Here is a 25,359-nt window from a genome sequence, read left to right as displayed (position 1 = left end):
CAGGTTAGGAACCTCTACTGTGGGCCAGGTACAATGGTACACACCTATAACCCCAGAACTGCAGAAGCTAAGGCAAGAGAATTGCAAGTTTGAGGCCAGACACAGCAACTCAGCAAAATCCTGACTCAACATAAAAAATAAAGCTGGGTGCAGTGGTGCATGCCTATAATCCCAGTGACTTGGGAGGCTGAGGCAGGGGGCACTGCAAGTTCAAAACCAGCCTCAGCAACTTAGCAAGGCACTTAGCAACTCAGAAGACCTGTCTCTTAAATAAATATAAAAAAGGGCTGGGGATGTGGCTCAGTGGTTAAGCTCCCCTGGGTTCAATTCTCAGTACCTAAATAAGTAAGTAAATACATAAAAATTTAAAAAGGCTTGGGATGTAGTAAAGCTTAGGTTGCCTTTGTTCCCTGGGGCCCAGTGGAGGCAAGGAGAAAGGCTGGGGAGGACCACAGAGTGAAGGAGGTGTTTAGCACAGATGATGGAAGAGGCCCTGTCCCCTTCTCCCACAGTGCTCATTCCTCAGGGGCAGGCAGTGTGAGGATCGCTCTTACTGGAGAAGGTCTAAGACTGGAGACTCTCAAGCCATGTTTTGTAAGGGAAACGAAGCAGGACTTAAGAGATGGGAAGCTGAAGCCAGAGAGGCTGGGGAGAATCTCTTCCAGGATACCTGCCACAGTTCATCAGTCTGATCTAAAGATGCAATAGCACCAGCATGAATTACGAGAATAAGACTCTTGCTTCTAGTTGCTGGTTTCTTTCTTTCTTTTTCTTTTCTTTTTTTTTTTTTTTCTTTTTGAAGTTGTATGTGGACAGCATGCCTTTATTTTCTTTGTCTTGTTTTTATGTGGTGCTGAGGATAGAACACCAGTGCCTCACCCATGCTAGGCAGACGCTCTACCACTGAGCCACAGCCCCAGCCCTTGTCGCTGGCTTCTGATAAAGAGGCTGGATAAATGAAAGAGAAAGGGCTGGCTCCTATGGTTGGCCAAAGGAGAGGTGAGTGCTGTTTCTCAAAGACTCGGGCAACTGAATGTTCCTTGAGTGGCTCATCCACATGTTTTATGGGAAGGGAACTTTGTGAGCCACAGCTCTGGAGTCAGGCTACCAGAGTCTGGGCAGCCCTCACTGCCCAGACACTAGTTAAAAATCTACTCTTCTGTTTCAGGCTTAACAGCTGCTCACCAAATTCTCTGGGAAATCCAGGCCTTCTGTTAACTTATTTTACCTACTACCTCCTGCAGCTTATTCAGAACACCCATCAAGGAAAGAGAAGGGACTCTAAGGAACTGGAGATGAAAATACAGAAATTACTATTCACCCAATCCTGCATCTCACACTCAATCTCTCAAATTCTGATTTGGGTTCTTAGTAGGAAAATGATATAAAAATTCCAAATGCACGGTGACTTGAGAGTGAGTTTGGAATCCTCTATTAGAATCACTTCAACTAAAGTTATTTCCTCTATTCCCCAACCTCACCAGCCAGTTAGAAGTTAACCCTCTTTTAAAAAATTTCCAGGAATAGTGATTCCACCTGGCTTTTCACTGCCCTGATTAAGAAATCCCTTCTGTCGTGTGATTTTAACTTTTAATCCCCATTTTGTACTTCCATTTCATTTCCTCTTTTTTTGCCCACCCCACGCTCATTGGATCTGGATGATGATGATCTATAAAGTAATGCCGCACCTTTTAGAGCAACACTGGGCATTCCTTGGATTTAAACTACTCTGTAACCTTTCTAAAGTAAAAGTAGCTATAGTAATCAAGACACTCAAAAATCTAAACAAGAGGGGGCTGGGGATATGGCCCAGTGGGTAGAGTGCCCAGCCACACATAGGCCCTGGGTTCAATCCCCAGCACAAACGCAAAAAAAAAAAAAAAAAAAAAAATCTAAACAAGAAACATGTAAATGACGAAAACTTTAAAACACTACTGACAGGACATCAATGACTTCAACTTATAGGAAGATTCTATATCATAAATACAATTCTCCTTTAAGGGGCTGGGGATGTGGCTCAAGCGGTAGCGCGCTGGCCTGGCATGCGTGCGGGCCCGGGTTCGATCCTCAGCACCACATACAAACAAAGATGTTGTGTCCGCTGAAAACTAAAAAAATGAATATTTAAAAAAAGCAAAAAAAAAAAAAAAAAAAAAATTCTCCTTTAAGTAATCTAAAAACATGTGATTCCATTCAAAATAACATTAGTCACATTGAAGTAAATTATGGCACAATATAAATATACTACACAAGTAATACAAACAAATGACTTAAAATTATATACTGTATGATTGAATCTCACAAATATTTAAACAAAGGAAGCCAGACTCAAAGAAGTATATACTCTGTGTGTGTGTGTGTGTGTGTGTCAGGTAAAACTAGTTTATAGTACTAGAAATCATTATCCTTGTGGGGAATACTGACTGGAAGGGGACACAGGGGGCTCTGATAATGTTCTGGTGTTTGAACTGGTGCTGGTTACAAAAATGTATTCCATTTTTGAAAATTCATCAAAATGTGTACTTTCTTTTTTGAATTTTTCTGCAGGTACACTGTACATTAATTTTTAAATTGTGTTAAAAACCCAAAGTATAGCAATTAAAAAAATTATAAAATAAACAGAACAACATAGATATCAATGGAACAAAATGAAAAATCCAGAAACGAACTCAGATACTTGTAGAAATTTGGATACTATATAGTATAGTATCCAAATTTCAAAAACAATGAAGAAAATAAGAGTTATTCAATAAGAGAGGCTGGATAAAACAAAATAAAATTGGACCTCTATTCCACATCTTTATACAAAAATAAATTTCAGATGAATCAAATATCTACATTATGTGGGATGGGGATGTAGTTCAGTGGTAAAGCACTTACCTTCCATGTACAAGGCCATGGGTTCAATACCCAGTACTGCAAAAACAACAGACAAAAACTCAAAAATTCACATACAAAATGGTAGTTCAAAAATATGAAGTAGTTTTTTTAAAAAAAATAACTTTGGTGGGAAACTTTTCTAAATATGATATGAAATCCAAAAGTTATCAGTTGATACGTTCAACTATGTATAAATTTTTTAAATTTCACTTAAAAATCACCATAAACAAAGTTAAAACAGAACCAGCTGGGCCTGGTAGTGCATGCCAGTAATCCCAAAGACTTGGCAGAGGCAGGAGTATTGAAAGCCTGAGGCCAGCCTGAGCAACTTAGCAAGACCCTTTCTCAAAATAAAAAATAAAAAGGGCTGGGAATACAGTTCAGTGGTAGGGCACCCCGGGGTTCAATCCTGGTACCACCTCCACTACCAAAAAAAAAAAAAAGGACTTAAACCCAACTGGGAAAAGAGGAAAATATTTTTAACTTAAATACAAAGAATAAATATTAAGGAAACATTCAATAAGCAATAAAAATATTAACAAAGCATATAAATATATAATTAACAAAAAATGCAATTGCCAGTTAAAAGACACTCAACCTATAAAGAAATAAAAATTGCAATGAGATACCATTCATACTGTCAAAATCAAGATGTGATAACACACTGTGTCAGTGTGCTATGAAACAGCTTTTCCACACATTGCTGATGGAGAGAAACCTTGAACTTCTGAGGAAGGCAATATGGCAATGCTATACTTACCAAAATCCTTTTCAAACATTGATAGTGGAATGAAAATCAGAAAAAAAAAAAAAATTGGGAGGAAATGAATTTGCAAAATTTTTTCTATCCAAATGATAAAAAAACCAACAACAACAATGCATACACTTCTCTGACCTAGTCATTGCATTCCTAAGTATGTAACCTATAGATACAGAAGAGCAAAATGAAGTATGCTTGCATATCAACATAACTATGCTAAAGGACTTATTTAATACATCCTAATATATGCTGCTATGAAAAGACTTCCAGATTATATAAAAAGGAAATTGCAAAATGGTACGTAAGTTATTGACTGGACATATATATATGTGTGCCTATGCACATATATAATATCTGTACATATATATGCTGACATATATATGAATGTTAACGTATGAAATATCTTGCCTCTGAAGAAAAGAGGAAATCGTCTGTAATAACTTCGGTTTCTTCTGACTCTTCCAGAATGTACACGCATTACTTATTCCAAACACACACATATTTTTAAAATTGATAGAAGTTGGGCACGACTGTAGTCCCAGCCACCAGAGGAGAGGCTGAGGCAGGAGGATCGCTCGAGTCCAGGAGTTCAAGGGCAGCCTGGGCAACATAGCGAGACCCCTCTAAAAATAAAAATAAAAAATAATAGAAAAATAAAAAAAACTGAGTACCAAGAGCACGTCCTAATTGATGGAAATGTAATCTTGCTTCTATCCAACGAGCCTTTACAGGCGCTCACTGGGCACTGCGACAGCAGCGGTGCGGCGGCCGTCCCAGCGACCGGGCGCGCCGGGGAGAGCCTCGGGCCGGGCTCGGGCGGAGCGCACCGAGCGGGCGCAGCGGCAGCAGCAGGACCCAACGGTTCTCAACGGTCCGGGGGCCCAGACGACGCCTGGAATTCACTCTTGCAAAGCAAACGGCCGCGGGCAGCAGCCCACCCACTCTCGCCCGCTCCCGGGGGAGCGCGCCCGCGGCGGCGGCGCCCGCAGGTCCCTCCCCACCGCAGGGGGCGCTCGGGCCTCTCTCCGCTCCGGCCGCAGTCTGGGCCGCGTCGGGTCACGCCTTGGCAGAGGGACAGAAGCGTGGATCCTCGATCTCCGTGACGCAGCGCCTGCCCCCACCCACGAAGCCTATCTCGCCTGTTTTCAAATTAAAAAAAAAAAATGACTTCCGCGTCTCCTGAGCTCCTCTCACTTGTGGGGGACCGAGCGAGGGAAAAAAATCACCCGAGAAAAAAGTGGTGCCGAGCCGCCCGAATGAGGCTGGCTCCCCGGCGGCCAGTGGGTGTGCAGGGGCACCAACTCTGCCCAAGACACCCTCCTGGGAGAACCGTAACGCGGGGAAGGCCTCCGACGCCCTCCCACCTGGGTCCCAGCCGCCGGAGCGCTGATTTTTCCCGCAAGGCTTAGGAGGCCGCCTCCCCGGCAATTGGCTCGGAGATGGACCGGGAGGCCTCTGTAAAGCTTCTAATTGGCTGCCTAATTCTCTTCAGGTGCGATCTCAATGAACAACACCTGCCTCTCCTGGATCCTATTGGCTGACGGGGTGGGCCGGCTTTGGAGTACATCCGGGTAATTGGACATCAGCGGTGCGCAGCACGTCGCTCACGGCAGGCCGGCGGAAGGATTGGTTGCAGCGAGGACGATCAGGCGGAGAGCGGGGCGCTGATTGGTGCAGGCGGGCTGCGGGGGTGGGAAGGAGTGACTGAAGCCCCGCCAGCCGGGCTCTAGCCGCGGTGCGTGTGGGAGGAGGCGGTGGCCGGGGTGAGGCGCGAGGCTGAGCGCTCGAGAGCCGACTTGGAGGAGCGGTAAAGGCGGGGCTCGAGAGCGGGAGTGTTGGGAGACGCCGGGCTGTGAACAGCTCTGGCAACTGGAAAGCAGGAATGTGGGGTCGAGGGAAGGGGGGCGCCCCCGCGTCCCGGGCAAGAGGGAGTATGAGGCCCCGGGGCGAGTGTCAGCCCCGGGCTGTGGGGCGCTGCTTGGCGGCAGCTCTACCTCGGGGACCTCGGATCGGCTCCAGGACACCTCTCGGGTCCCGCGGACTCGGGCGAGGGTGTGCATTGTCGAGCCGGGTCTGGGTGGGACTGGGACGTGCCGTCGGCGGATGAGCTGCTTTGGTTCCCCCACCTGTTTCCGAAGTTCTCTCTAATGAGATAACCACTCTTAATTGACAGAATAATGCGCCGGGCTTTTGGTTGGTTTCCCCAATCTTCCTCTTTGTTTCCTAACGGAGAATCCTTGTGGGTTTGACTGACTCGGCTTCATTAACACATCCCTGGAGGCACGAGCTGACAGCACAGTGAACACCTTCATTTGTAATCTCCGAAGAGGGGTTGGTGAGATTTAGCTTTGGGTTCAAATAGAAGTCCACCGACAAGTTTATCGTTGTCGTGGATATTCATTTTCTTGTGACACAGACTCCGCCACCAAATCAATATTCTCTGTTTCCAACACGATCAAATGGCAGGTGTGCCATCCAGAACCTGATGGCCAGCTCCTTGGCTCTCCCCTCTGCCTTTCCACAAATCAGTGGCTAGGTCTCGAGTGTTCTACTTACTAAAACTATCTCTGCTGGTGAAAGCGATGCATGCCTGTAAGCCCAGCAACTTGGGAGTCTCAGGTAGGAGGACTACAAGTCCCAGGCCAGCCTGGGCAACTTAGGAAGACCTGTCTCAAAATTTTAAAAGGTTGGGGGAAGCAGTTCAGTAGTAGAGCATTTGACAAGCATGCATGAAACTTTGGGTTCAATTCCAGTATCACAAAAAAATTATCCACTACTATCTCTTCTCTCTCCATCCTTGACACCCGGAGTAGTCTGGTCTCCCTGAACCTACTTTTGCTGCTTTCAGTTCATTCTTACAACAGACGTAGTCATTAATCAAAAATTACAAGCAAGGTGTATGTTATGAAGGGATGTTTGGGATTCTATGAAAGTTCCTATCAATGAAGCCCAACCTAGAATAGGTGGTCATGATTGAGGGAGTTTGGCTGCTGAGCCAGCCAAATATCAGATATCCTTGGTCTTGATTTTGGTAGTTTCAGAACTGAAAAACTATAGTGCTTCTGGCTTCCATACAGAGGTAGGATTATAATTAGCCTTCAAAACAGAATTATTTCCCTCAACCTTCTATTGTATAGAAATGACTAATCAGCCTTGTAACCTCAGTGAAATCCTTTTATATCCCTGAGCCTCAGTTGCCCCAGTTGTAACATCGTTAATGAAGAAAATAGTCTCTGGGTCCCCCAGTTCTGAAATTCTGATTTCTGTGCCCCATAAGCATGAATTATGGCCAGAAAGGTGGTGTTAAAGGCCGAGAGCATTCAAGAGCACAGGGGTAGGTTTATTTTTGGTTTTCCAAAACCTTTTAACACCTTCTTACTCCTGTCAAGACCTCTGCCAGACAAGAAGCTCCATGGAAGCAGCTCTTGACTGTTGTGTCCCCCAAGCCAGGCTCATATTGGATACTCGGTTTTCGTTGGTTTGAATAAATTGGCAGACAATAAATGACTTCTATTTTAAATGATTTTCAATTGTGTCCCATCTAAGACAAGCCTTTTAGCTCCTCCCTGCTGTTGCATTGGCCAATAATTTATTTTTTTGCACTGTCTAGTAGATGTTTATCTCCTACTAAAATGTGACTATCTCAGAGCAGGAATTCTTATTCATCCTCTATCCCTAGCATGTTCAACTAGCAGTATAAAACCAAGGCACATTAATAACGAAGACAAGCTTTGCACTTTGGAGACCATATGAATAAATATATGAAGTAACTAGGAGAGAGAAAAAAAAGTAAAATCGTTCCTAGAGATAAAGAATAGATTATTTCTGAATTGTGGATGCCAACCCACAACAAGGGAAGGTGGGGAGAGGAAGACTAGAAGTCCATTGGGTTAGACAAAGGGGAATAGGAAAGACAGTAGAATTGGTCAAAACTTTCCTATCCTTGTATTTGTATACACAACCAGGGTAACTCCACATCATATATGACCACAAGAGTGGGAACCTAAATAGAATAGTTATACTCTATGTGTGTATATTCTGCTAAAATACATCCTACTATCATGTATAACTAAAAATTTTAAAAAGAATAGATTATTTCTTAGTATAGGAAAGTATACTTTGAAAGTTATGTATTCAAAAATTAAGCAGAAAAAGATGGGCGTGGTAGCACACACCTGTAATCCCAGCGGTTTGGGAGATTGAGGCAGGAGGATCATAAATTCAAAGCCAGCCTCAGCAACTTAGTGAGACCCTTTCTCAAAATAAAAAATGGGCTGGGCTGGGGGTGTGGCTCAGTGGTTGAACCCCTGGGGTTCAATCCCTGCTACCCAAAACAAAAACCTTATGAAACCAAGTTTGTTTCCTTTCCTCTGGTGTATACAGAGGTGTTTAATTGATATCATGCAACCTTTCAGGCTGTTTAATAAAAGAGAGGGAAACTGATTTTTATTCAGTGATTTGGGGAAAGTACCTCATAAATGAAAACAGCCCACTTTAAACTCAACCCTTCTATCCTTTCCCTAAAAAAGCAGAGTGAAAGGATCAGTATTCCCTCAGGTTGATGCTCCAGTCTCTAAAAGTGATTTGCTAAACCTACAGAGCAACTAATTGTCCCAAAGAGACAAGATACTTGATAAAATTTTTTCACCAAGACAATAAAAGAAGGTTTTGGTTTTTTTTTTTTTCTTTTTTTTTCTTCAGGCTATGAGTCTAGGCATGAGGGTAGATTAAATTAAAACTACTGCCTAGAAAATTAGTGGCAAACTTCTGATACCTCTGAAGAATTTTATTCTGTTCTAGCCTTTGGTAAAGCAGCCTGACTTAGATGCAGTTGGGGTGGAGCAAGTTCTGGGGCTTGAGCTCTGAGCTTTGTGCATGCTAACCAGGAGCTCTACCATTGAGCTACATCCCCGACATACCAGATGCAAATTCTGGTGGTCTGTTTGAGTGGTAATGAGAAAACCACCTCTAATCTCCTTACCTGGATTTGTTCCTAGAAGTGATCTTTTCATGCTGGGTCTCCTTCCCTCTTGGCTCCTCCTCACAGGCTTTCAGGGAATGCACTTTTAGAACTAGTTTTATTCTAGAGTCCTGAATTAGAGTATTTTTAGGACAAAAATACTAGTTTTAGGACAAAACTAGTATTTTTTAAGGAGAAATAGATTTTTGTTTATATGTTATTTGGGTTGAATTTTTGTATCTGGAGGCAAATTATGGCATAAAATTCATTTACTTTTTAAATTTTTTTATTTTTATTTTTTTGTATTGGGGATTGAACTGAGCACCTTACCACTGAGCTACATCCCCATCCCCCCGCCCCCGGGTTTTTTTGAGAGAGAGAGAGAGAATTTTTTTAATATTTATTTTTTTAGTTTTTGGTGGATACAACATCTTTGTTTCTATGTGGTGCTGAGGACCGGGCCGCATGCATGCCAGGCGAGCTTGCTACCGCTTGGGCCACATCTCCAGCACCCCCCCCCCTTTTTTTTAATTTTGAAACAAAGTCTTGCTAAGGTTCCAAGGTTGGCTTTGAACTTGTGATCTTCCTGCCTCAGCCTCCCAAGTCACTGGGATTATAAGCCTGCATCACTGTGCCCTACTAATCATCTGTTTTGTTTTGTTTTTTTCTTTAGTTGTAGATGAACACAGAGACTTTATTTTTTCTGAGGTGCTGAGGATCTAACTCACACATGGTAGGCAAGCGCTTTCTCACTGAGCCACAACCCCAGCCCAATCATCAGTTTGTTTTTTTAAAGCAAGTTCTTTAAAAGCCATGTGTATTTCGTTCTGCTATATTGTAATATCTGGAAACAAGTACTATCTTTCGGTTTTGGTTTATTTATTTATTTTTTTAAGACATTTGCAATATTTTCTATCAGTGTTTTTTTTTTTTAATTTTGAATTGAATTTAATCAAAGAATAAAACACCACCTGGTAAAATTCAATTTTACCCTAGAAGGAAAAGGAAGGTCAGGGAGGGACTTCTGAAGTCACTTTAAAAGATTTTTTTTATAAACAAATAATAACCCAGACTCTGGGAGTGAGGTTAGGTAACCTCTTCAAGGACATGTACACCTCTGAAAAATAGGGTTAATATTTCCTGCCTTACAGGGTTGCATAAATATTGATTAAAATAATATAAAGTGCTACTATGTGCTAAGCACTGAGGAATGAAACAAAATAATTCCTATTCTTAAGGTATTTATATTCTAAGGGAGGAACAACAAACACTTTACACTGTTGTTTTGACTTTGACTCAGAAAATGAGAATTAACATTTGACTTTCTTCAGAGGTTATATTGAGAATAAACAGAATGGACAATGGCAAATTCAAGAACATAATTAAGGAGTTGTGGTAATCTAAGCCAAAGATAATGGTGTTTTAGAACAGGATCATAAAAATAGAGAGGTACAAAGTGTTCAGATTCTGGATAATTTGTAGAGTATGTAACATAGAAACGTTGCTAACAGACTGAATGTGCAGTTAGGATGACTGATTTTTTTGCCTATGGAATTAAACAGTGGATTTGCTGTTTACTGAAATGGCAAAGACTACCCGAAGGAAGTGGATCAGGAGCTCAGGGCTATACCTATTCAGTTTGAGATGCCTACTAGATATCAAAAGGAGATGTCATTAATAGGCAGTTGGATATACAAACCCTGGATTATAGGAGAAAGGTCCTAAACTAGATCATGAATTTGGGAATTGGCAGCATATAGATGGGATTTAAAGCCAGACCATGAATGAGACTTGATGAGACCACTCAGGAAGTGAAACAGAACAGAGAACAAAGGACAGACCCATGGGATATCTAGTGTTTGGAAGTTACAAGGAATGAGAAGGAACCAGCAACTGAAACAAATCAGTCAAAAAAGGAGGAGAGGCTGGGATGTGGTGGTACATGCCTGTAATCCCATCGATTTGGGAGACTGAGGCAGGAGGATCAAAAGTTCAAAATAGCCTCAGCAATTTAGTGAAGTCCTAAGCAATTTAGCAAGAACCTGTCTCAAAATAAAAAATAAAAAGGACTGGGGATGTGACTCAGTGGGTTGATACCCTTGAGTTCAATCCCTGGTATAAAATAAAGGAAGAGGGAAATAAAGGCAGGAGGATGTGCTGCTGGGGAGGCCAGGCAAAGGTATTTTAGAGAAGAGGATATCACAGGCTATGCCAGATACTGTGGCAAAGTCATGTAAGTTGAGAACTAAGAATTGATCTTTGGATTTAGAAACGCAAAATCAATGGTGACCTTGACAAGTAGGTAGAATAGATGAAGAAAATTTGAGGACTGAAGTTTTGGCATTCTAGAGTCTTCATGTGAAAGTAAGCAGGGAAATGGGATGTAGTTGGAGAAATAAGCAGAATAAAGATAGATTTTCTTTAAGAAGAGAGGATGTTTGTCTGATGGAAAAATCCAATAGAGGGAAGGACATTAACAACAAAGGAAGAAGACCTGGTGGAGCAACACGAATATGACAGAATTCAGCTATAGGAATAAGACAGTTCATCCATGGTCACAGGTGAAAAGGTCAAGTATTCAGGCACAAGTGAAGGTGGAGGACTAGGGATGTAGCTCAGTTGGTAGAGTGCTTGCCTTGCATGCACAAGGCCCTGGGTTCAATCCCCCACATTTCACACATACACACACACACACACAAAAAAAAAAAAGCAAGCGAAAGTGGAGACAGGTAAATGTGGGGAAGCTTGTGGATATTTTCTCTGAAGGCTCTGCTTTCTCAGATAGGGAGCAAGAACATCATTTGAAAGAATGGAGGAGATGCTAGAGGTTTGAGAAGAGAAGGTGCAAAATCATTGGGAGAACCTAAATGTATGTAACAATAAGGAATTATAGCAAGGGAAATGTTAAGATTTGCTTGACAGCAAAACGAATAAACAGTGTCAGATTAATAGCAACAAGGCCAGTAAGTCTCAATGAGATTTGATGTGCTTCGGAATCAGACCAGTGCTATGTTGCTGGAAACATTAGCATACAGGTAGTAATGGAAGCTGCAGGTGTGGGTGAAATTGCCCAAAGAGCAGAGTGCCATTAGCAATGGATAGAAGGCACAGGAAGAGAAGTCCCCAGACTCTGAAGGATCTTAAGGATCTGACAGGGAAAACAGGAGGAGAAACCAAGAGAAAGAGGACACAGAAACCAAAGAAAGATTTTTGTCGGGGGGATTGGCTGCTTTCCTCCTGCTGCAGTAGGGTAAGATAAGGCTGCATACATGTTCTCTAGGTTGATGACCTGTGAAGTTAGGTCTAGTGAAGGAGTAGAGCAGAACTCCCTTTCACTGTTTTTTAAAGATTAAATAGAAACCGGAAGCAGAGATGGTAAACTAAGTCTATATTTACAAGATTGTACTAAGTCTGGAATGGCACTCCTTGTAGAGATAACATCTTCTGTAAAAGGCCCAAGACATAGATAAGGAGTTTTAAATAGTTTGATATGAAGTTTAAGTGTTTTTAAAAAATATTTTATTTGATCATTTGGCTTCTAAAACTAATTAATTTTCTCCTTGGGGGAAAAAAGTGAAACAGTTGTATATATCCCCCTTTGCTAACTTTTTAAAAAATATTTTTTAGTTATCAATGGCCCTTTATTTTATTTATTTATATGTGGTGCTGAGAATCACACATGCTAGGCAAGCACTCTACCACTGAATCACAACCCTGGCCCCTCTTCACTAACTTTTTTAATACCCTGAGATCTTTTTCATGAAATAGATTTTGAGATTTCTGAAGCTCTTGAAATGAGAAATTAGTAAAATTGTTTTCAATAACAATGTGTTCTCATGTCCCTATGCCAGCCATCCTAGCAAATTGATGAAAGCTTTTTCCTTGGTTTGCTTATTTCAGGATGTAAGTCAGAGTATAGCAGAAAATGTCCACTGAACGGACTTCTTGGACAAGCATGTCCACTATTCAGAAAATAGCCCTGGGCCTTGGGATTCCAGCCAGTGCAACAGTTGCCTATATCCTATACCGCAGATACAGGGAAAGCAGAGGTATGTGAACCCCACAATTGTGCCTGTGAAAATACTCCAACCATGTTCCTGCCCTCGTTAAGTTGAAATGAAACTATTTCCTTGCCATACCATGTATTGTTTGGTGAGATATAATTGACTTTCTGTGAAGAGTTTGAAAATATTTGATTTCTTCTTTTCTATGTTCTTACTGTGAAGCTAGTCTGTGAAATAACTTATAACTCCATTGATCCTTTTACAAAATTAATGTGACGTGGGGGTTTTAAAAAATATTTCTGTGTTCCTTTTAATTAGTTATTAGAAGAAGGTAGATTTCTCACAGGCTAGACCTAGAGAAATAACTAATGTACAAATAAGTCGGGAGAAGTTTTGAGTCTTAGATGGCTTAGACAACTTCTGGCCTTCATTGTTCTCCAGGAGTCTTGTCTTAGAAGTAGTTTGCCCAAAACTTAGAACACCTTTTCATAGTCTGCTTTTCCCATGTTGGCATCCCCATGTTAGCATTTCCTGGTGTTAGCCTGGTATCCAAGAGAAAGGGCCATGTGGGGTGGGGTTGGGGGTGGGGTTGCTGGGGATTGAACTCAGCCTCACGAATACTAAGCATGTATTCTACCACTGAACAACACCCTAAGCCTCCATCTCTGTTCTTTTAGGAACTTCTAATTCTCACTCAAATGCTGCTTCTGTTTGTCATTATGGTTGACATTCTCAGTTTTACCTCTTGATCAGTGTCTCTGACAACCAGATTGAGAAGGGATGGTGGTAGTTTCTTGTGTATTTAAGTCTGATCTAATGAGCCATGATCTGTGCAGAAGAGCGGCTGACATTTGTTGGGGAGGACGACATCGAGATAGAGATGCGAGTTCCCCAAGAGGCTGTGAAGCTCATCATTGGTCGTCAAGGAGCCAATATTAAACAGGCAAGTGTTTGAACAGGCAAACAGCTTTCCCAGATATTGTGTCTATTTATTCACTTCTCATTCCTTCCTCTCACCCTATATCACAAATCACACACTTTCTGTAAGAAAGTAAAGCTCTGGATAAATTACAGAAAAATTTTAACTATGCTATTTTCCTTCCTAGAGAATAGATGATTTAGCTTGAAATAGAAGTTTTTAATTGGATGATTCTCAGCTTGGTATAGGTTGAACCAGTCTTTTCTGTTATGGAATTAACTCGTTCATTAATTGGCAGTAAATATAGAATTGCCTGGTTTTTCTTGTCATCCTCCATTGTTCAGTTAAAATGTCAAGAAAACAAAATCTTTAATTCTCTAATCAAGATAAAACTGGTGAGGGATGGATTATAAACATAGAAATGGTTTTGAATTAACTGCTATTTGTAATTATTTTGGTCATTAATCTCCTTCCTTAAGCAAAAGTAAATGAAGACTGATTATAGCATTTCTGAATAACTGATGGTTTTATCAACTCCATCTACCTCCAGGGTTTGTTTAGAGTGTCATTAGCTGGGCCCCACTGGGAGCTCTTCCAGAATACACTGCCATGTCTCCTTTCCTTTGCAGCTGCGGAAACAGACAGGTGCACGGATTGATGTGGACACAGAGGATGTAGGCGATGAGCGAGTGCTGCTTATCAGTGGTTTTCCTGTTCAGGTGTGCAAGGCCAAAGCAGCAATCCACCAGATCCTGACAGAGAATACCCCAGTGTCTGAACAGCTCTCAGTCCCCCAGAGATCTGTGGGCAGAATCATAGGTACCACTGGACAGCTTCCTGTGCTGTTTCCTTTATTCTTTACTTTTGCCTTTCTTTTACATCTTCCCAAGGATTCTCCTGGCCTACTCCCCCTTCACCTTACTGTGGGGGTAGCGGGGAATGGAAATTGAATCCAGAGCTTTACTTTCTTACAGAAACAAAACCCATTACTTTAAGAAGTGGTATGATCAGAATATGTCTATAGGTTCCAGAACATTCTGGTAAATGCAGTCATCTCATGATAAAACCTTTAGTTATCACGTTATCCCAAGTCATTCTGAACCGTGCTGTATCTGGCACCTTTTATGCTTCCCCTGGATCATTCCTTAATGCTGCTGTTTGAGAAAGAAGTTCTTGCCCTCATTTCAGGGTTCTTATACCATGTAGTGTGTATCTTGGGAGATGGGAATGTAAAGTTTGTATAGCCTTGCTGAGTAACCAAAAAATGAAAATGACATGAAGTTAGCCTACCCAAAGTATGGAGTTTAAGTAAAAAGGGTAAATCAGAGTCCTGTATATTCTTTCCTACAGTAATGTCTTGAATAGTTCATGATTGCTGTGCAACGCCTTGCATTCTGTTCAGTTTGGAAATGAGAATTGACTCCCTTCTGATAGTATGTTTAAAATGTTGATTTCTCTAATAGTTAAGGTCAGACACATTTTTGTGTATTGTTCAATGTAGGGAGAGGCGGCGAGACAATTCGTTCTATCTGTAAGGCATCTGGAGCCAAAATTACCTGTGACAAAGAATCAGAGGGCACATTACTATTATCGAGACTTATAAAAATCTCAGGAACACAGAAGGAAGTGGCAGCAGCCAAGGCAAGTAGTTGACAGACTTGGATCATTCCTAAGAGTGTGAAGAACCCATTATAAACTCCTTTCTGGATCAACATCTGGCTGCATAGATACTATCCCTTCTTTTATTTTCCACAGCATTTGATACTGGAAAAAGTTTCAGAAGATGAAGAACTTCGGAAGAGAATTGCCAATTCTGCAGAAACCAGAGTCCCACGCAAGCAGCCAATCAGTGTGAGAAGAGAGGAAGTGACAGAGCCAGGTGGAGCTGGAGAACCAACTTTATGGAAAAACATCAGTTCTAGCATGGGACAAGCTGCACCCCTGGCAGCTTCTCCCTGCAAAGGAAGTGGCGACATGGCTATTGTAGGCCCAAAAAATGGTTCCAAGGAGAAACCTAATGGTGACAGCTTTCAGAAGTCTGGAGACCAGACCAGTCCTGAGATGTCCATGTTTGAAAGTATGTAACAAAGAGGGAACATATGAAGGATGGGAATACTGGCTTAACTGACCCAAAATAGGAAGCAATTAAAAAAAAGCTATTTTTGTGACTGTATTTATAAGTCTATCATCATAGATTAATGTACTATTTTACTTAATACTAAACATTAATAATATTTTTTCTGAATATGAGCCAGCTGGTGAAGGCAAATGAGATAGGAATATGCTAACACATCAAACTAGTCTGTGAACAATACATTAAATAATTGAATTTACATTATAGTCTTTCACCAGACATACTTTTTAAATGAGTAAGTCCTCAACCTGATTTTTCTTTTTATTTCATGTCTCATTGATGGTTCTAAAAACCATCACTCTTCAAGAAGAAAAAGGCTATGAGCTTTCTCTTCTATGCAAAGGTGCTGACATGGGCAAGAAAGACGAGGACCCTCAAGAGGCTCCTTGGAGGGCTTGGGGATATGGCTTAAGCAGTAGCGCGCTCTCCTGGCATGCGTGTGGCCCGATCCTCAGTACCACATACAAAGAAAGATGTTGTGTCCACTGAAAACTAAAAAATAAAAATATATTAAAAAAATTCTCTCTCTCTCTCTCTTTCTCTCTCTCTCTTTCTCTCTTTAAAAAAAAAAAAAAGAGGCTCCTTGGAGCTGGGTGTGGTGGCGCACACCTGTAATCCCAGTGACTCGGGAGGCTGAGGCAGGAGGATTGCAAGTCCAAAGCCAGCCTCAGCAATTTAGCAAGGCCCTAAGCAACTCGGCGAGATCCCATCTCTAAATAACATACAAAAAAGGGCTAAGAATGTGACTTGGTAGTTAAGTACCCCTGAGTTCAATCCCCAGTACCCCTCCCCCGCAAAAAAAAAAGAGGCTCCTTGGCTTGCCCAAGGCCACAATGATAATCCAGAATAGGATCTGGAACTAGCAGAATAGCTGTCCATGTGCCTGATCCTCCTGCAGCTAGCAGAAGAGTTACCTCTATTATAATTGGTGACTGATTTGAATACATGACAAAGAATGTAAACTTATTTACTTACATAGAAAGTTACAGAAAACAGCTAAGTACTTAAGACATTCTCAGATGAGTCATCCATCGTTCCTCCAACCATTTTTAAAATGGTTAACAGCCTTTTGGTATTGGTATATCTCATTCTCCTGATACATTCCCCTCTTTGAACCAGAGATGATTCTGATATATTCACAGTCCTTATCACTGTGTTTAGTCCCCAGTCCTGACTTCAGTTTTCATGCTGATGAGTACCTGGAAGTCTACGTCTCTGCTTCCGAACATCCTAACCACTTCTGGATCCAAATTATTGGCTCCCGCAGCCTGCAACTAGATAAGCTTGTGAGTGAGATGACCCAGCACTATGAGAATAGTCTGGTAAGTTTCCATAGGAACAGGACAGTACTGGGGCATGACTTTTTCATTGTCTCATATTCTCTTTCTCTGGGGCAACATTGTTCTTTCTGGTATTCCATTTATTATCTACCACTTTTTAACTCTCCCTCCTGCTAACTCTTCATCCCCATATGTAGCCTGAAGACTTGACTGTGCATGTAGGAGATATTGTAGCAGCACCTTTATCTACAAATGGTTCCTGGTATCGAGCCAGGATCCTTGGCACCTTGGAGAATGGGAACTTGGACCTCTACTTTGTTGACTTTGGAGATAATGGAGATTGCCCACTGAAGGACCTCAGGGCTCTCAGGTCAGTATGGAGGCCAGGGTGGAGTCAGCTATGGTCATCGAGTGGTGAGTTGTTGGCACTCATCACCAGGGCAGTTCAGAAGGGAACCTATTTATAGAGAACAAGTGAGTAACTTCTGGCTCTAGATTAGTTGGTTTTGTGTAAAAGCAAGGAATATGAGGTGTCCCTTCTAGCCTTTGCATTCTAAGTTGGATTTCTTTCATTTTAGGAGTGACTTCCTAAGCCTTCCATTTCAAGCAATAGAATGTAGTCTGGCACGGATTGCCCCCTCAGGTAAATCAGTCATGCCACCTATTGACCTTGCCTTCAAGTTGAAAAACATTCATATAGAACACAGGAGGTGCCTTTTCCCTACTAACTCAAGAAAACAACAGCCAGAAACTTGCTCAGCTGTCAGACCTGAACTCCCCAGAAAACATAAATGCCTTCCTGGATAGAGAGGGGTGGTTCCAACTTCCCTCCAGGGTATAATCCCCACTCTGACAGCACTGACCCCTCCTGAGGCACCCCTATTTAAAATTTCCTACCAGGTGAACAGTGGGAAGAGGAAGCTTTGGATGAGTTTGACAGACTGACTCACTGTGCTGATTGGAAACCCCTGGTGGCCAAAATCTCTAGCTATGTCCAGACTGGGATCTCAACTTGGCCAAAGATCTATTTATATGACACAAGCAATGGGAAGGTAAGACTGGAATTCATGTAATATTTACATTTTCTTGTGGGTTTTCATAACGTCATTTATTCTTTCTTTCCCAGAAACCCTTACCTGATATTACTCCTACTTTGTTAGATCTTATTCACCATCCCATCAAAAGAAGATCTAAAGTATTTCTTCTGTCCTGTTTCCTCGGATTTGCCCTTTCTTACAGAAAGGTCATTATTCTTTTTCACTTTTTCTCTTAGAAACTTGATATTGGGCTAGAATTGGTTCGTAAAGGATATGCAATTGAGCTTCCTGAAGATGTGGAAGAAAACAGAGCTGTCCCTGACATGTTAAAGGATGGTGTAAGTAAGCCATTGTAGTCATTTAGGGTGCTCTTCTGGAAAAACATTCTAGTTATGACATTTTGTAAACATTCAGTGAACTGAAGCTTGTGCTGCCCCCTGGGAACCTTTAGATTACTTCATTTTCCAAACTACTTGAAAAATGTTGATCAAAGGAGGCATTGTATTCCTCTTGGAAGCCAAACTCGACTGTCTTAACCAGATTCTATGAACAAAATGATAAGATTAGTCTCTCCTTTCCCACCCACCAAGATGTTCTTCATTTTTCTCTTGTTTTCATGTCCTCAGGCCACAGAAACAGATGCCTCTCTTGCCAGCATGCTCACTGAATCCAAAAAAAGCCCTGGAGAGATGGCACATACTCTGTCCTGCCTCAGCTTATCAGGTACAAACAGCATTGCCCACCTAGAGCACCTTTGGCTCTCCAGACTAGTGAGGTTAAATTAAAGCTAGGTTCTTAGGTCATTGAGCACCAAGAACCCATTTTTCTCCTGGGCCTGGAGTGCCTATTAGAGTAGCGCAAGGTCTAACTTTCTCATTTCTGCTCATTAGAAGCTGCCTCTATGTCTGGCGATGATAACCTTGAAGATGACTACTTACTCTGAAGTCTGGGCTTCCAGTGGCTCAGCCATCTGCTTTACTGTGTGAGTGGAGCTATCATCTATCTATAGCAACAGGGAAGTAATGAGGTGACAGTAGGGGCCTTGCTTTATTCCCGCTTCCTTATGCCCTACCTTTATATATTTCTCCTCAGTTGCTTTCCTGCAGCTCAATTTGCTCTCAGGTTGAGCTCTTTCAAGCTTTTTGTCTGTGTGTTTGTGTCTTTGGCAGGATTAGGCACATGATTTGGTGCCTGGAGAGAAGAGTCTAAGAGATCCATACAGTCCTTTATTACACAGTGTGGCTTGCTGTGGACCAGATCCATTTTCTCCTTCCATTGAATTACCAGAAAGAGTGTGGAGGAGAGGAAGACACCTCACCTCCTTCTCCATCCCTCCTCTATCTTTCAGTGTTTGGATGTTGTGTCCTCTGCCAGTCGTAATGCACATCACTGCTAGACTGTGTTCTTTTTCAGCTGGGAAACAGTCAGAGTTTGGTCATTAGAAATGATTCTGCAGACTTATGATTCACCTCAAAAGGTGACTGGTTAAGGGAAGTGTTTGAACAGGGAACTCGAAGACTGTAGTTGAAATCAGGAGGCAAAGGCAAAAATCAGCCTAAATGTATTAAAAAATCTTCAGGAGGTGGGAAGAAAATGTCACCTCTCAGACCCAATTGATGTGTTGTTGGAGATAGGTTTTGGGAACAAGCTCCAGCTATTTCTTTGTGAACTTTAGTTTAAATACAAGTGGAAAAGGAGAAATGTGACTCAGGAAATACTCTAAATTGCTAGTATAGTACTTGTATGTGTATATACACACCTTGAGAGAGAACACACATGTATAGTTCTGTTTAAATCATTTGGAGGGAGTCTTTGCTTAATAAAGTTCTCAAAAAAAATTATCCAGAAGCCAAATGCTCATTAAATCACAAAGTGGAAGCAGACCTGTAGGTAAAATATCTTCTGAGTCTAAATCTGGTGAGAATTTTCAACCACTTCACATCAAGGGGACCATCTATGAAAAAAGTGGTTTTTTTTTTTCTGCTAGACTGTTATTTTTCAGCCTGGGAAACACCCTCCCATATATAATTCATATTCTTTCCCTAATGTTACTTCAGAACTAACCAATCATTCATTAAAAACCAGACCAATTTAGGTTTAGGCTATGTAAATTAGAACCCCTCCTAAACTATTGGAACTAGAATCTTGGATTCCAAGAATAGGTCTCCATTATAAACTTTAGACTTTAGGTATCCTTTTTCCTCATTAGCACATATCCGTTTCTGACGGTACTATGAGGTTTCAGTGAGAACCGGGAAGGTACTTAAAAATGTAAATGTAGCCGAGTGTGATGGCACATGTCTGTAATCCCAGTGATTTGGAAGGCTAAGGCAAGAGGATTGCAGGTTCAGCCTCAGCAACTTAGACCCTGAGCAACTTGTTTCAAACAAGGCTTGGAATGTAGCTCAGTAGTAAAGCACCCCAGGGATGTAGCTCAGTGGTAAAGCACCCCAGGGTTTAACCCCCAGTACCAAATTTGTGTGGGGGTGAGTGTGGAGAGAGTGTGTGTGTAATCTGGGTAACAAAATAATGGGCAATGAAATGAAGACAAGGCAAACTGGGAAAAAAAATGGTATATAAGAATGCCTTAGGCAGGCCCTTATTAAAGTATAGGAATGTTAGATTTGTCTGCATGCTGCTTGGCAACTGTATTCTCACAACCATAATTTTCAATTTTTTTTTTTTTAGAAAACTCAGTAGCAATTAGCAGAAAGGCTCCTTTATTGAATAGATCTTATAGTCTTGGAATCCAGGAAGGTTTCTGTTGATATTTCAGGCGCTGATTGCAGTGAACTCTGAAGTGTGCTCAGCTCTAGAATTGGAGCTACCTTTTTGTTTGGGGGGGGGGAGGTGGGGCAGGGGGGGTAGCAGAGATTGAACTCAGGAGCCCTGAACCACTAAGCCATATCCCCAGACCTATTTTCTATTTAGAAACGGTCTCACTGTAGAGCCTCACTGTTGCTGTGGCTGGCTTTTAAATCCCTCCTGCCTCAGCCCCCTGAGCTGCTAGGATTACAGGCGTGTGCCACCATGCCCTTGCTGGAGCTACCTTTTAAGGGGATCATGATGCCAATGAGTCCAGTTTCCTCACTTCCTGAGGGTCTTTCATGAATAGAGGTCCCTAACAAATCATTCATAAGACTTTCTGCTTTGGAAAATCAGTAGTCTTGGTAGTCTCCAAATCAGTAGTGTTTATCTGCAGTTCATTACTGTGTATAAAAATCTGTTCTTTTAATGTGGCCTTTATGTCTTTGTTTACATCCCCCTTCCTCTGGGTTCCTTATCACCCCTGCAGTATAACCCAGTATGTGCTGTCTGGAGGGCCCTCTTCTCTGCTGCCTCTTACCTTATATCCATCTTCCCCTGGGACAAAACCATTCTGGGTTAACCCTTTGATCTTCAGTTTTGAAATGAACATCTTAGAATCTCCTTCACAGAATTTAAAATTAAATGGGATGTTTTTAAAGTGGGCCAAAGCCGGGAGGGTCCATGTACCTTTTCAATTTCCCCCACAATTGGTTTCTCTAATTTGAACTGAAATTTGTGGATGAAAGCATCCTAACAATCCCTTTGTTGATTGGTCCTTGGTCCTTGTCCCTTCCATTTGCTCAGTAAATAGAATAAATGAGAAAGTGTGTTTTGGGTTAGGGGAAGATAAAAGGAACCTAAAATTTTTGAGTCCCTTCTGGCTTGGGTCCCTCGGTCCAGCCACCCAAATAGTGAATTCAACTCTGTCAGGCTCATGTTTTACTCCAGCCATCCCTACACCCCCCAAGAAAAAGCAAACACACACTTGATGATTGCACTACCCTTTATTCCTAGAATGGAGGTGCCCCGAATCACCTGGGCTCAAGTCCCATGGTTAAGGCTTCCAGCCCCTCAGAGTTGGAAAAGCATGTTTAGGGAGGCTCACTGGGCAGATGGCCAAGGTCCCTTTCAAGGGGGTACACCATAAAGATGACATTGCCCCAGGGAGGGAGGGCAGGATGATCTGGTCTGACCACTTCAAAGCCCATGTAGCTGAAGGCCCGCAGCAGAGCACCTGTGAATGACAAAACAAATGGTTAGAACACTGAAGCTCAAACCACAGGTTGCCCCGAAGATTTGGTTTCTTCAGCTAAGAAGTGGCCTCTGGCTGGGAGGCTATGTAGTGCAGAAATTATGGTGTTTGGACTGAAACAGATCTAGGCTCCAGCCCTGGATTTAACACTTGCTTGTAACATTCTGGGTTAACCCTTTGATTCTTCAGTTCTCATTTGTGAAGTGAGAATCCCAGAACCTCCTTCATGGAATTTAAATGTGCTTATGTGTTTAGCACAGTAAACTCAAATTGTATCTGTTTTTGAAGAATGGCCCTGAATAGTTGTGTAATTTCACCATTGCTCCCTTAGTCTGGCCTCTGACACACCTGCAGGGGCTTCCTAATAGTCCAGTTTTAACTTGACTAGAGTGTTTAGTGCCTTCGTTTGTTGGAGAGAAAAAATCCCTGTAATGACACAGGATTTTTTTTTTTTTTAAGAGTGGGGGGAAGAGGGACTCCTACAAAGGAAAAGGAGTTCTCAAGCTGCCTGAATATAAAGGATGAAGGACAGCAGCTCCCCACCTCTGTCCTTCCGATCATTTTGGAAGTTCACAAACACGGAGTCCACATTGGTTTTCTCCTCCACATACTCCAGTGTTGCTGTCAAACTAGAGGCCAGAGAAAAACAGTTAATGACATGCTCAGCCAAGCTCAATTCTAGAAAGACACCTAGTTGAAGCAGAAGAAATATTGTTCAGTTTCTCTCCAGCCACCCAACACTAGATTTAGTAGCTTTTTCCTCTGAAGCCAAGGGATTGCACACAAGCCATAAAGCAGGTCTAGGAAGAAGGGACTAGCTCAAAAGTACTAAGTCCAGCAGTTTCCCATGAATTGTTACCCTCGTTCCCCAGATCCTGGCTTAACTCAAAGACTCGTCTCCATGCCTCTTGAGTGTTGTATTCTGGCCCACTTACTGATTGTGACATGATAGAAGGGTGACATTCTCCACCCCTTCCTCCCCACTCATCTGAATTTAGTCACCTTTCCCGGTTGCCCTGATCCAAGGCCCGAAATGGGATATCCAGGAAGAGCCGGTGGTCACTAAGAAGGCCGTGCCAGTGGGTGGAGGTCTTGGGGGTGAGGCGGAAGTGGAAGTCTAATTGTACTGGATTCTGGTGGAGCAGGGGGTCAGTAGTGAGCACTGTCAGGTTCCCAGCCTGGAAGGGGAATAAAAATGAGTGTAATAGTCCCCTGCTTCTGTGTTCATAGTCCTCAAATCAATTATCAGATTTGGGTACGTCTATGAAACCAAGGAGGGGGAAGATAGAGGAGCCTCTGAGAAGTGGAGCCATTGTCTTAAGGATTCAAAAACTATCCTTTAATCCTAGGAACTAAAGCCACCCCCTGTTACTGAACTCTAAACAATCTGGCTTATTGTTCAAACTAAGCTTCATTATCTAGATCCTTTCCCACTCACTATTCTTCCACTTTTGTCATTATGGAGATTCTCTCAATTCCCCCTTCTCATTTAAAATGCAGAGGTTATGAGTAGGCGTATTACTGCCATACAATACCAGAGCAAGGGCAGGAGTTCTAGATTGTAGACCAGCTTAGCATCTAAATAGATGCTTTATGTTCCAGAAATCCTAATATAGTCCCACTTTTTTCCTCATCCCTCTTCACTACCAATTGTATGACCTTAAGATCTCTGGGCCGGAACCCTTCTCTATAAATTAAATAGCTTTTACACATGAGGTCTGAGGTCCCATCTGCTAAATTTGCTGATTTTCCAAATTGCTAACGCCCCTCTGAGGTATTACAGGGGCTGCCCTGCCACAGCACTGGCTCACAGTCCACTTACCGAGTACAGTTCTTTAAGCTGGTTGTGGTCTTTTCCCTGCTCAGCACTTCTGCCCACCTGGAGGCCTACTGGGGACTCAGGAGCACTGGAGGCAGCAGCGGGGCCTGAGGGTCAAATCCTCGTGTTCCTTGTAAGTGTAACTGGTTGGGAGAGAGACAAATTAGTTCACATTGAAATCTGAGATGAGAAGAGAGTCATACCTGGTACCCAGGGCCAGGCAGTCTTCTGTACTGTCCACATTATCTGTTTTCATTTTCCCAGGTCAGCCACATGGAAAAGTTAGTTTCCATGCCATCTTTCTATTCCCATTTTGCTATTATTTCCTGCCACTTGGGGAAATTCTTTGAAATTTTCATTTTCCCTTCAGTTTATAGAAATAACCACAAATAAAGATGAAAAGTTACCTTTTATAAGGATAACACCAAGGCAGCATCTTCTCCCGGAGGCTCATCCGGTATTTGTAGGAGTAAAGATAGTAGGCGTATGGTGACCAGGTGGGATAGCAGGGATAGCAGCAGTTCCGTGATCTTCCCCTCCTAAGACAACAGAGGGAGTAAAGGGAGGGGCGGGACCTGTTACAAGGCAGTTTCTCTGTTCAGTGCCTCCCTGCGGCAAAGTGAGCTCCACAGCTCCAGTCCCCTTTTCAAGCATCCTGTTCATTGTGACCTGGCAGGCATTATGACATAGATGAGGGGTCAGCCCATATGTCATTTCAGGGCCCCACCCTATCACAAAGGCTCAAATTTAAATACTATGTGCTTCATGGCAAACTTCTGAACTGGTTGGCAAATAGTCCTGTCTGAACACTAGTGCCCACCCTCCCTGGCCCTTCCTCTGAGATGCCTCCTCCCCCTAAAATCCACCAACTACAGAGTTGGTGTCTGACGCTCCCAAGGCCCCCATCCTGCATTATCATTAGTTAGTTCTCAGTTCAGTTTTTTATTATCTCTTCCCTTAACCCAGGGGTACTACAAATTGTTGAACTTTCTCCATTGCCTTATAGGGTAGGAATTACAAACTACATGCTTCCAGGGACCCAGACAGCTAGTGGAGCTGCAGGGTAGGGCTGTTTAAAAAAAAAAAAAAAATGGGGGGCTGGGGATGTGGCTCAAATGGTAGCACCTTCACCTGATATGCGTGAGGCACTGTGTTTGATTCTTGGCACCACATAAAAATGAAGATATTGTGTCCACCTAAAACTAAAAAATAGATGTTAAAAAAAAATGGGATGCTTACACCCCATCTCAAAGAAGTCCACACAACTCAGCTGCATCTGGTTGTCATGTGGAAATGCAGAATTGTGGTGCCAGATCTTATAATTTTTTTTTAACAAAAACTAGAAAGACAGGATTTGTGGTAGACTTCAGTATTTAAAAATATACTGGCTACTGATGATAAAAAACACTGTGCTGGGTACACTGTAATCCCAGTGACTTGGGTGGCTGAGGCAGTAGGATCACAAGTTCAAGGCCAGCCTCAGTAATTTATCAAGACGCTCAGCAA

At 42.3% G+C, this 25,359-nt stretch overlaps 2 protein-coding genes across 2 annotated transcripts; one reads left to right on the top strand and one right to left on the bottom strand.

Annotated features, from left to right (window-relative positions):
• The first annotated feature begins 5,358 nt into the window (after positions 1-5,358).
• Positions 5,359-19,815, top strand: Tdrkh (tudor and KH domain containing). The gene is made up of 14 exons (XM_076860931.1): positions 5,359-5,447; positions 12,501-12,649; positions 13,441-13,547; positions 14,153-14,342; positions 15,025-15,164; positions 15,279-15,600; positions 16,819-16,979; positions 17,135-17,307; positions 17,516-17,580; positions 17,838-17,989; positions 18,211-18,312; positions 18,601-18,697; positions 18,865-18,956; positions 19,144-19,815. The coding sequence occupies exons 2-13, from the start codon at positions 12,526-12,528 to the stop codon at positions 18,915-18,917; spliced, it is 1,686 nt and encodes a 561-aa protein (XP_076717046.1). The 5' UTR covers positions 5,359-5,447; positions 12,501-12,525; the 3' UTR covers positions 18,918-18,956; positions 19,144-19,815.
• A 2,058-nt stretch (positions 19,816-21,873) lies between these two features.
• Positions 21,874-24,336, bottom strand: Oaz3 (ornithine decarboxylase antizyme 3). The gene is given in 6 exon segments (XM_076862347.1): positions 21,874-22,016; positions 22,578-22,663; positions 23,037-23,212; positions 23,857-23,934; positions 23,936-23,996; positions 24,261-24,336. Coding segments are annotated over 6 exon segments (591 nt in total). The 5' UTR covers positions 24,308-24,336.
• Between the last annotated feature and the right edge of the window lie 1,023 nt (positions 24,337-25,359).

Source organism: Callospermophilus lateralis, chromosome 7, assembly GCF_048772815.1.
Source record: "Callospermophilus lateralis isolate mCalLat2 chromosome 7, mCalLat2.hap1, whole genome shotgun sequence".
Taxonomy (NCBI): Eukaryota; Metazoa; Chordata; class Mammalia; order Rodentia; family Sciuridae; genus Callospermophilus; species Callospermophilus lateralis.
This window is presented reverse-complemented; position numbering and strand designations above follow the sequence as displayed.

Bases quoted from the DNA above. Each gene is read 5' to 3' on its own strand.
- Tdrkh (XM_076860931.1), top strand. From the start codon at position 12,526: ATGTCCACTGAACGGACTTCTTGGACAAGCATGTCCACTATTCAGAAA. The intron at 15,165-15,278 runs GCAAGTAGTTGA...TATTTTCCACAG, and splicing joins AGGAAGTGGCAGCAGCCAAG to CATTTGATACTGGAAAAAGT. The intron at 16,980-17,134 runs GTAAGTTTCCAT...CCCCATATGTAG, and splicing joins AGCACTATGAGAATAGTCTG to CCTGAAGACTTGACTGTGCA.